The sequence below is a fragment of the Alosa pseudoharengus genome, unplaced genomic scaffold (assembly GCF_046254945.1).
Source record: "Alosa pseudoharengus isolate Yale_2024_CS ecotype anadromous, Long Island Sound unplaced genomic scaffold, YU_APseudo_1.1 YU_APseudo_1.1_scf_5, whole genome shotgun sequence".
Lineage (NCBI taxonomy): Eukaryota > Metazoa > Chordata > Actinopteri > Clupeiformes > Clupeidae > Alosa > Alosa pseudoharengus.
Genome location: NW_027468837.1, coordinates 36,521,174 through 36,533,673, shown reverse-complemented (window position 1 = coordinate 36,533,673; position 12,500 = coordinate 36,521,174). Strand labels below are relative to the sequence as shown.

General features: G+C 45.3%; 1 protein-coding gene across 1 annotated transcript in view; it reads left to right on the top strand.

Moving 5' to 3' along the window:
- ppfia4 (PTPRF interacting protein alpha 4) overlaps window positions 1-12,500 on the top strand; it is a 115,422-nt gene that overhangs the window by 66,223 nt on the left and 36,699 nt on the right. The window contains exon 5 of the mRNA XM_076269250.1: window positions 8,699-8,758. Coding sequence (XP_076125365.1) covers window positions 8,699-8,758 — 60 coding nt within the window. The remainder of the gene's footprint in view (window positions 1-8,698; window positions 8,759-12,500) is intronic.

Here is a 12,500-nt window from a genome sequence, read left to right as displayed (position 1 = left end):
TAGTTCCAGGACAGATTGTGTTGCATGATTGTGTAATGTAGTCCCAGAACAGTTCCTCATTCAGTCCCAGAACAGTTCCTGATTCAGTCCCAGTTGTTTTTGGGTTTCCTGATGTAGTTCCCTGATGAGTTCCCAAAGGCAGTGCTGGCAGCACCCTCAAGCTCTGCTGGGAGTCTGAACACACACACACACACACACACACACACACACACACACACACACATACTGTACACACACTCACACACACTCACTCCCCTGCAGCAGGGACAGAGACTCCCATAAGCCCCAAGCCAGCTGTCAGATGCTATATACACACACAAACACACAGAGAGAGAGAGAGAGAGAGAGAGAGAGAGAGAGAGAGAGAAGCACACACATGACACACACACACACAGACGTGTTCAGATGACTCCCAGGATAAGAGCGGCTAGTGCTGCCTGTCCCACACATCCACTACACACACTACATGTGCAGAGGTAGCAGTCACATCCCCTACACACACTACATGTGCAGAGGTAGCAGTCACATCCCCTACTGTAATGTGCAGAGGTAGCAGTCACATCCCCTACACACACTACATGTGCAGAGGTAGCAGTCACATCCCCTACTGTAATATGCAGAGGTAGCAGTCACATCCCCTACACACACTACATGTGCAGAGGTAGCAGTCACATCCCCTACACACACTACATGTGCAGAGGTAGCAGTCACATCCTCTCTGAACCCAGATAGGATAAGAGCAGCTAGTGCTGCCTGTCCCACACATCCCCTACTGTAATGTGCAGAGGTAGCAGTCACATCCCCTACTGTAATGTGCAGAGGTAGCAGTCACATCAGAGACTTTCTAATGTGGAGACACAGCACTCAAAAAATCCTCCATAGAAACGCATGGGGCTAGTTTGTCACGCCAATATGGCCGTTGTCTACACATATCCCACCCCTTCCTCGGCAAAATGTCGACATGTGAATACATTGAGTCAATCATGTGGTGTGATGTGAATACATTGAGCCAATCATATGGTGTGTTGTGAAGACATCGTGCCAATCATGTGTTGTGATCTCGCCGCTGGAGCAAGATTGGTGTCGTGAAGCCTTGCGCACGCGCAGTTCGACCCAAAGACTGTGCCCGATGAGTGCCCAAAAAACGTTGGTATATGGCCGCCGAGTGGAGGGACCTGCCTAAAAGGACTTTGGTCACATCCCTTACTGTAATGTGCAGAGGTAGCAGTCACATCCTCTCTGAACACAGATAGGAAGTTAAGAGTCATGGGGAGTACTGATGGCCTTACAGCCCAGCAGAAGATGTCCACTGCTTTGACCTCGGGGGGGGGGAGATATTTGGGGATTGGGAAGGTTTGGAGGGATAGAGGAGGAGAGAGAGAAAGGGGAGAAACAGAGGGACACGGAGAAGGAGGAAGACGAAGAAGTGAAGACGAGGATGTAGACGTGAAGTAGAGGATGAGGATGAGGAAAGGTAGAGGAGGAGGATGAAGATTAAGATGAACAAAGGTAGGTGATAAAGATGAGGAGAGGTGGATGAGGAGGATGAAGATGAGGAGAGGTGGATGATGAAGATGAGGATGAGGAAAGGTAGGTGATGAAGATGAGGATGAGGAAAGGTAGGTGATGAAGATGAGGATGAGGAGTAACGGGTCAAACAGAAGGAGGAGGAGGAGGAGATGAGAAAAGACTGAGGGAGATGGTGGGTGGTTATGGACGAGGTTCTGGAGGTTCTGACCCAGTTTGGGGGTATGGGGCCACCACAGCACACTGGCACTGGGGGGGTATGGGGCCACCACAGCACACTGGCACTCTGGGTTGTCGCTGCTATTATGTTGTGGCCATGAGCAAAAAGCAACAACAGCAACAGTGTGTGTGTGTGTGTGTGTGTGTGGTATCTCTGAGATCAGTGTTGAGGGCTCATTTCTGCTGGGGAGGTGTGTGTGTGTGTGTGTGTGTGTGTGTGTGTGTGTGTGTGTGTGTGTGTGTGTGTGTGTGTGTGTGTGTGTGATATCTCTGAGTTCACTGTTTCACAGGCAGTGTTCCCCACAGAATTGAATTGTATTTGGTGATGTATGTGGTAGATGGGGGGGGGGGGCATTCTGTGTCAGAGTCAATAAAATGAATAGCCTATAGTTATACTTGCCTTGCATGAGAAGCTGTAATGTTATAGTGTGATAACCTCAACAACCCAACAGTGTTCTAACATTAGCGTAGGGATACTGCTTCTTATATGCTTGCACATAACTTAATTAAAGAGAGAGAGAGAGAGATAGATGAAAAGGATTTCATCCCATATAAATCATTGTGTGGTGGTCAATGTTGATATTGTGGTGGGCTGCCACAAATAAGTGAATGTATGGGAAACACTGGGAGGCATGTGTGTGTGTGTGTGTGTGTGTGTGCGTGTGTGTGGATAATGCTGTCTTGTTTTGCAAGCTGAAGTAATGAGGATGCCACTCTGATGTTCAGCTGAAGATCCGTAGCACAGACAGAGCAAGTGTTTCAGAAAATAAAAAAAATGTGAGTTTTGCAGCAAGTTTTGCAAGTTTTAAAGCCCAATTTCTGGGAACTTGTGAAGTGTGAAGTGTTACTGCCTCTGAGATTGCTGTTAAGGGTTCATTTCTGCAGAGGAGGTGTGTGTATGTGTGTGTGTAGTATCTTGCAGTTCACTATTAAGGGTTCATATCTGCTGGGCAGGCACATTTGTGTGTGTGTGCGCGCGTATTAGGGTTCATTTCTGCTGGGGAAGGGTGTGTGTGTGTGTATGTGTGTGCGTATGTGTGTGTGTGTGTGTGTGTGTGTGGTGTGTGTGTGTGGTGTGTGTGTGGTGTGTGTGTGTGTGGTGTGTGTGTGTGGTGTATGTGTTAGTGTGTGTGTGTGTGTGTGTGTGTGTGTGTGTTTGTTTGTGTGACTGTGTGTGTGACTGTGCTCCAAGATACCACCAAGATATCTGCAAATGTGTTTTTTAAGGCAGCATGTGGTTCACACACACTTTAACTTATTGAGCCCTATTTTTGCGACCTGGCGCCTGGCGGAAAACAGATTATTATCCCAGCGCAAAGTTTATTCTTATCTTATATGTCTCTTTTATTGAGCAACACACCATGGGGTGTGGCAATTAACGATCTAAGGAGGGGTCTGGCGCATTATTTAAAAATCGCTATCGTACACTACCTAAAACGCATTACCCCACTGACCAAGATAAACCTGGTCAGAAGTCCATGGCGAGTCGTTTATATGTTATTTTTTAGAGCGCATTATCAACAGTGATATGGGCGGGTGCATAGTGGTGTTTAATAAGGGGCCGGTGGTGTTTGATAAGGGGCCAATGGTGTTTGATAATGGTGGTGTTTGATAAGGGATTGGTGGTGTTTGATAAGGGGCCGATGGTGTTTGATAATGGTGGTGTTTTATAAGGGACTGGTGGTGTTTAATAAGGGGCCGGTGGTGTTTAATAAGAGGCCGGTGGTGTTTGATAAGGGACTGGTGGTGTTTGATAAGGGGCCGATGGTGTTTGATAAGGGGCCTATGGTGTTTGATAAGGGGCCGGTGGTGTCTAATAAGGGGCCGGTGGTGTTTGATAAGGGGCCGGAGGTGTTTGATAAGGGGCCGGTGGTGTTTGATAAGGGACTGGTGGTGTTTGATAAGGGGCCGGTGGTGTTTGATAAGGGACCGGTGGTCTTTGATAAGGGGCCGATGGTGTTTGATAAGGGGCCGATTGTGTTTGATAAGGGGCCGATGGTGTTTGATAAGGGGCCGGTGGTGTCTAATAAGGGGCCGGTGCTGTTTGATAAGGGGCCGGTGGTGTCTAATAAGGGGCCGGTGGTGTTTGATAAGGGGCCGGTGCTGTTTGATAAGGGGCCAGTGGTGTTTAATAAGGGACTGGTGGTGTTTGATAAGGGGCCGGTGGTGTTTGGTAAGGGGCCGGTGGTGTTTGGTAATGGTGGTGTTTGATAAGGGGCCAGTGCTGTTTGATAAGGGGCCGATGGTGTTTGATAATGGTGGTGTTTGATAACGGGCCGGTGGTGTTTGATAATGGTGGTGTTTGATAAGGGGCCGGTGGTGTTTGATAAGGCGGGGGTGGTGTTTGATAAGGGGCCGGTGGTGTTTAATAAGGGACTGGTGGTGTTTGATAAGGGGCCGGTGGTGTTTGATAAGGGGCCGGTGGTGTTTGGATTCAAATGTAATGGACTGCAGGCTCTCGGCCGTTTCTCATTAGGTTCTCTTTCTTCTGTCTTCTCTTCTTTAAAAGCAGCCCAGGCCCAGGCCCCCTACACTTAGAAGCCCATTCTGTGACAGAGAGTTGAGCTGGCTGCCGCTCTGTGCTTGTGTGTGTGCGTGTGTGTGTTCATGTGTGTGTGTATGTGAGTGTGTGTGTGTGTGTGTGTGTGTGTGTGTGTGTGTGTGTGTGTGTGTGTGCGTGTGAGCGGGATGTTGGGGTATATAAATAAATAAAAGGAAAATGTAGAGGCGTAGCTATCTCCACTAATCCCACTAGTAAAGCTGACAACAGGCCTTGGGAAGTCTGTTTGTGTGTGTGTGTGTGTGTATGTGTGTGTGTGTGTGTGTGTGTGTGTGTGTGTGTGTGTAGTATCTATAGAGAGAGAAGAGAAGAGGAGGCCTCCAAAATTAAATAAAAGGAGTGAGCCCTGTGTTCTGAGGAGGGGGTAGAAATGTGAGTGTTTGTGTGTGTGTGTGTGTGTGTGTGTGTGTGTGTGTGTGTGTGTGTGGGTGGGTGGGTGTGTGTGTGTGTGAGAGAGAGAGAGAGAGAGTATGTACAGTATGTGTAGTATCTGTGAGAAGAAGAGAGAACATCAGATGTAAGCTGTTTTAAAGGGGGGCATCTAAAGCTACCTTAGACTCGTTTGCTGTCTCACACTCCAGATTAGTGTGTGTGTGTGTGTGTGTGTGTGTGTGTGTGTGTGTGTGTGTGTGTGTGTGTGTCTGTCCCTCTTAGACAACCTGTTTGCCATGTCTCGTACTCCAGATTAGTTAGTGTGTGTATGTATGTGTGTGTGTCACTGTCTATCTGTGTGTGTGTGTGTGTGTGTGTGTGTGTGTGTGTGCTGAGGAAGACTCTTACTCAAACGGGGTGTGTGCCATGTTTCATACTCCAGATTAGGAGTGTGACATTGCTAATCCCGTCAGGTTCAAGTCTTTGTTGTCGGTTGTGTCTCCTTTGTGCGACTTCATTCATGCTTGTATGTATTGTGTCTTGTAGCATTGCAGTTCATCCAGATGTATTCGCCTCCACTAAGCTGAAGCCATGCTACGTCATGCCGCTCATGTTTTATAAGACTCTGCAGTGCCTACTGAGTGTGTTAAATTAATAATAATATTAATATTAATAATAGAGTGTGTCGTAAGAGATAGTATGGAACATGGAACATACCGTGCTGTGTTGTTCCGACTGTGTTAGTGTTGAGTGTGATGTGTATTTGTTGAGTAGGCCTGTATGTATGTGCATGTAAATCATGATATGTTATGTATATTTTATATGTATAGTATGTGTGTGTATATTTTGTATGTATGGTATGTTTGTATATTTTATATGTATAGTATGTGTGTGTATATTTTATATGTATAGTATGTGTGTGTATATTTTGTATGTATAGTATGTGTGTGTATATTTTATATGTATAGTATGTGTGTGTATATTTTATATGTATAGTATGTGTGTGTATATTTTGTATGTATGGTATGTGTGTGTATATTGTATGTATGGTATGTGTGTGTATATTTTGTAATTGTGAGTTGTGTGTCCACAGCTGATGGTGGTGAGGCAGCGGAAGGACAGACCAGATGCTGAGGACAGGATGAACGGATCCAAGCCCATATGGAAGGTGTGTGTGTGTGTGTGTGTGTGTGTTCTGCTCCAAGCCCATATGGAAGGTGTGTGTGTGTGTGTTCTGTAAGGGTGTCACGATTTCGATTTTATTTCGAAATCGATCGAAATTACATCTCAATCTCGAACTTCGAACTTAAAAGTAGAATCGACGATGCAGCCACACCCCCAATGTCACGTCCAGCGTGTATGCCAAGAGCACAAACACACATGCACGTGCTGAACTGCAGCGTCAACACTCCTCTAATTTTAGGCTGCAGCCAGTTAAAATATAGGCCTACACACCAACCTAACGAAATCAAAGCCCCTCTTGCTACTTTGAAATCACCGGTGTGGAAGCAAAGATTGTTAAGGCGGTGGAAGTATTCGTTCATTCACGTCAATTAAAACTAACTTAGCCTACTCAACTTAGCAAGTGAAAAGATGGTCTAATTACAGTCCAAAGTTACTTAAAGGCTTAAAATGCATATTTATAAGTACATATTCCATGAACACTAACCTTGGGTCTCTTCGGAGTGTGCTGAAACAATCAAATTAACATTCTGTGTTGTTTCATTTTACTATGTTCACGTCTCTGTTTTAGCCTAAAGTTAGTTCTGTTTACATTACAACCTTGCGGTTGGAACGGTTTCAAAGCGGTTTCAAAATAAAAGCCCCCCGAAAAAGAAAAGGCCAAAAAGAGTGAATAACATATAAGGAATGCATTAATAGTAATATTTAAAAAAGATCGAAAATCGAATCGAATCGTGACTTTAAAATCGAAAATTACATCGAATCGAGGATTTGGAGAATCGTGACACCCCTAGTGTTCTGCTCCAAGCCCATATGGAAGGTGTGTGTGTGTGTGTGTGTGTGTTCTGCTCCAAGCCCATATGGAAGGTGTGTGTGTGTGTGGTCTGCTCCAAGCCCATATGGAAGGTGTGTGTGTGTGTGTGTGTGTGTGTGTGTGTGTGTGTGTGTGTGTGTGTGTGTGTGTGTGTGTGTGTGTTCTGCTCCAAGCCCATATGGAAGGTGGTCTTTGGTGGACCCTTGTCATGCCCAGTTCATGCAGTATATGATCTGTGGACTTTAACAGGATACATTTCAGGTGTGTGGATTCATGTGCATTTGGAATGATGTTAGGAGAAAAATAAAGTTTTTTTTTTTTTTAAATCATAATCTCTTTGATCTATCTTTACATCACTCTTTACTCCTCTCTCTCTCTCTCTCTCTCTCTCTCTCTGCTGTGAACACACACCTGCTGGTTGAGTAATTGTCCTCTGTGTTGAGAGGCCTAATTGCTCTGGGGCAGTTTGACCTGTCTGCTGGAGATAAACCGTATTGATTATTGACACTTTGCTCCTCTAACTTCATTTCAATAGCACTAACTCAATCAGGCTCCGTGTCTGGCATTAGGGCCATTTTGGACCCAGGAGGTGACGTGTGTTTTGTCGTGCTTTAGAGGGGATCTAAGAGCCGTCTGTGCCACAGCCCCTCCACAAACACAAGCTCTGAGAGGAGAGAGTGGGACCAGTGCCATCGGGCCTGCTGGGGAACGCAAATGATTAAATAATCAATAAAAAATGCCTCACTGTAAATATGACCCTTTTATCTGTATCCTGGGAGAGAGAAGGAAAAGGGAATGATCCAGCACGGATTCTAACAGTTCTGACAGTTCTGATAAAGACCCTGATAAAGACCCTGATATAGACCCTGATATAGACCCTGATGAAGACTCTGATGAAGACTCTGATAAAGACCTTGATGAAGACCCTGATGAAGACCCTGGGGCAGCCGTGGCCTACTGGTTAGCGCTTCGGACTTGTAACCGGAGGGTTGCCGGTTCGAACCCCGACCAGTAGGCACAGCTGAAGTGCCCTTGAGCAAGGCACTTAACCCCCTCACTGCTCCCCGAGCGCCGCTGTTGTTGCAGGCAGCTCACTGCGCCGGGATTAGTGTGTGCTTCACTTCACTGTGTGTTCACTGTGTGCTGAGTGTGTTTCACTATTTCACGGATTGGGATAAATGCAGAGACCAAATTTCCCTCACGGGATCAAAAGAGTATATATTCTTAAACTATGAAGACCCTGATATAGACCCTGATAAAGACTCAGACACAGATGTGAAGGAACGGAGTGGGGATAGATCCAGGAACGGAGAGGGGAATAGATCTGTCTGAAATTACTGTCGGACCGCAAGCGGAGCATTTCATTTGTAGCACAACTAAACAGTGAAGAGGAGCTTGTTTATTTCCTGTTATCTTTATCCCGGTTGGTTGTATTTATAGAACCTAATTCCTGATGATGAATTGAAGTTTTATTTCCTGGATTAAGAAGACTGTGGCCGTGTTTGAATTAAGCCCACTGGGGGGGAGAAGTTAAAGTGTACAACTGACTGGTTGGTGGTGGGGGGGTGTTGAAGTGTGTGTTTGGCAGGGGGGGCGCTGTGTTGAGGAGCTACAGGCTTTAGGGGGTTCTGTCAGAGGGTAGGGTCAGTGTAAGGAGGAGTTATGTGTGTGTGTGTGTGTGTGTGTGTCTGTGTGTGAATGTCTGTATGGTGTGTTAGTATCCGTGTGTGTGTCTCTGTGTGGTGTGTTGCTAACTGTGTGTGTGTGTGTGTGTGTGTGTGTTGATGTGATGTATTCTCCCTGACAGGGCAGTTGGTAGGAGAGATTAGTGTTGAAGCTTTGGAGAAAGGTGAGGTTAGGCAAGCGCAAACCCTGGGCGTGTGTGTGTGTGTGTGTGTGTGTGTGTGTGTGTGTGTGTGTGTGTGTGTGTGTGTATTACAAGGATGGGATTGGTGGAGTGGGGGAACAGAGTAGGATAAAAGGCTGTAATTAAATAGCCTCTATGACAGGAAAGAGAGAGAGAGCGAGAGAAAGAGAGGAAGAGAAAGGAAGGGAGAGAGAGAGGAAGGGAGAGAGAGAGCTCAGTTGATCTCAGAACATGCAGAGAGAAGAGGGATGAAGGAAAAGAAAAAGATTTGAGAGACAAGAGGCTAACAGACACACCCACACACACACACACACACACACACATACATACAAACACACACTTACAGACATGAGATGAAAAGCCACCAGGCAGCCCAGACATTTCACACTGAGTCCAGACACACCGTCTGGACAGGTAAAGAGGGAGAGAGAATCACACACACACACACACACACACACACACACACACACACACACACACACAGGTAGAGAGGGAGAGAGAATCACACACACCGTTACACGCAGGTAGAGAGGGAGAGAAAAAAGTGAGTGATGAGAGAGGGAGGGAGAGATAGAGAGAGAGAGGGAGATAGAGAGAGAGAGAGGGAGAGAGAGATGACAGTTCTCCAGGATGAGTGAAGAGTGTCATGTCTGACGGCGCGGCCAGTTAGGGCCTCCGCACACCGCTCGGTCATTTCAACTGATCCCTTAAAGGTACACTATGCAAGATTTTCACCTTTACGAAGCCAATTTGATGGTAAATGAGCCTGCTCAACTCTCGTAATAGGCGAATCGTTCACCTAGCATAGCCATACAGCATACAGTAGATGTAGCGGGTCGCTACAGAGAAAACCAGCCATGCAACCAGCTGTGAAACATTACCTTGTCAGTGGATATAGCTCTTTGGAGATAGTTTTGGCCTGTTGTTAATCCTTCACCTCCACAGCAAAAGCATTTTAATTGTGTACAGGGGAAGTCTGTCACGAGAAATTTGCTATTTACAACAGCAGAGTAAAATATAAATATATCGCCCCTCTAAGGGGAGCTCTTCAGTCGCCAAAAATACCTAAACCTCCATGTGCCTTTAACAGGACGGTGTGTTTCAGTCAAAGGAAACGCAAGACGCCTGCTCATGTCTCATCCCTCCTTTAGTAACAGCAACACACACCTCAGAAGCGGCTGTTTGATTTCCAAATACATAACTTCCAGGGAACGTCTAGAGCAACATATTAGAGCATATTTAGCATGAAGAACACAGATTGTAGCTAACTCTAGAACTAGTACTTAAATCTAATCCCAACCAGATCAAAGCGAGAATAGGGCCAGATCAGAGCCGACTATATGAGAGCATCTGCTGTCATTAGGGATCTGACGCTCCCACACACACTCTGTGGTGATGGTTTGATACAATCTCCAATCTTACAGTGACTAGGTATACAGCAGCAGCACTTCTAAATGTGTATGCAGTCTCTCTGTCAGTAGCGTCAATGAGTGTGTGTGTGTGTGTGTGTGCACTCAATCTAACAGACAGGTAACCTGCGCTGCTGACACACCATTCCTGAAACTAACTTCCTGTGAAGGAGGAAGTGGCAGCTGACGACACAACACAGCTCTGTGTGTGTGTGTGTGTGTGTGTGTGTGTGTGTGTGTGTGTGTGTGTGTGTGTGTGTGTGTGTGTGTGTGTGTGTGTTTGTTTTGTTTGTCCTAGTTCAGTGGCTGTAAATAATTGCTACTCTGTAAATAAGCGCAGCAAAGATCAGGTGACTATGTGACTCATGCTGATCCCAAATCAGGGAGGCAAGAAGAGTGTGTATGTGTGTGTGTGTGTGTGTGTGTGTGTGTGTGTGTGTGTGTGTGTGCCAAACAACAATAATAACAACAATAACATGTACAGGACAGCCTCCCAACCACCGTGGGTATTTTCAGACACACACAGGACAGATGTTAAATTCCTTGTGCCATAGGTAGAGAATTCCCCAAAGTGGCCAATCCACAGCCAAGCCTATATACCATCACACAACATGACACAGGATATCAACAACCAAGCTATACCATCACGCAACATGACACAGGATATTAACAACCAAGCTATACCATCACGCAACATGACACAGGATATTAACAACCAAGCTATACCATCACGCAACATGACACAGGATATCAACAACCAAGCTATACCATCACGCAACATGACACAGGATATTAACAACCAAGCCTATATACCATCACACAACATGACACAGGATATCAACAACCAAGCTATACCATCACGCAACATGACACAGGATATTAACAACCAAGCTATACCATCACGCAACATGACACAGGATATTAACAACCAAGCTATACCATCACGCAACATGACACAGGATATCAACAACCAAGCTATACCATCACGCAACATGACACAGGATATTAACAACCAAGCCTATATACCATCACGCAACATGACACAGGATATTAACAACCAAGCTATACCATCATGCAACATGACACAGGATATCAACAACCAAGCTATACCATCACGCAACATGACACAGGATATCATCAACCAAGCCTATATACCATCACGCAACATGACACAGGATATCAACAACCAAGCTATACCATCACGCAACATAACACAGGATATCAACAACCAAGCTATACCATCACGCAGCATGACACAGGATATCAACAACCAAGCTATACCATCACGCAACATGACACAGGATATTAACAACCAAGCTATACCATCACGCAACATGACACAGGATATTAACAACCAAGCCTATATACCATCACGCAACATGACACAGGATATTAACAACCAAGCTATACCATCACGCAACATGACACAGGATATCAACAACCAAGCTATACCATCACGCAACATGACACAGGATATTAACAACCAAGCCTATATACCATCACACAACATGACACAGGATATCAACAACCAAGCTATACCATCATGCAACATGACACAGGATATCAACAACCAAGCTATACCATCACGCAACATGACACAGGATATTAACAACCAAGCTATACCATCACGCAACATGACACAGGATATTAACAACCAAGCTATACCATCACGCAACATGACACAGGATATTAACAACCAAGCTATACCATCACACAACATGATGCAGGATACAACAGCAAACACAACCATGTTATACCGTGTTGTATCCAAGATCCTTAGAGGCCCTCCCTCACGGTACAGCATCACTAGTAATCTGACCATAACCCTTATGGTACATCATGTGTCACTAGTAATCTGACCATAACCCTTATGGTACATCATGTGTCACTAGTAATCTGACCATAACCCTTATGGTACAGCATGTGTCACTAGTAATCTGACCCTAACCCTTATGGTACATCATGTGTCACTAGTAATCTGACCATAACCCTTATGGTACAGCATGTGTCACTAGTAATCTGACCATAACCCTTATGGTACATCATGTGTCACTAGTAATCTGACCCTAACCCTTATGGTACATCATGTGTCACTAGTAATCTGACCATAACCCTTATGGTACATCATGTGTCACTAGTAATCTGAACATAACCCTTATGGTACATCATGTGTCACTAGTAATCTGACCCTAACCCTTATGGTACATCATGTGTCACTAGTAATCTGACCATAACCCTTATGGTACATCATGTGTCACTAGTAATCTGAACATAACCCTTATGGTACATCATGTGTCACTAGTAATCTGACCCTAACCCTTATGGTACATCATGTGTCACTAGTAATCTGACCCTAACCCTTATGGTACATCATGTGTCACTAGTAATCTGACCATAACCCTTATGGTACATCATGTGTCACTAGTAATCTGACCCTAACCCTTATGGTAAAGAAAAAGATCTGAGAGACAAGAGGCTAACAGACACACACACACACACACACACACACACACACACACACACACACACACACACACACACACACACACA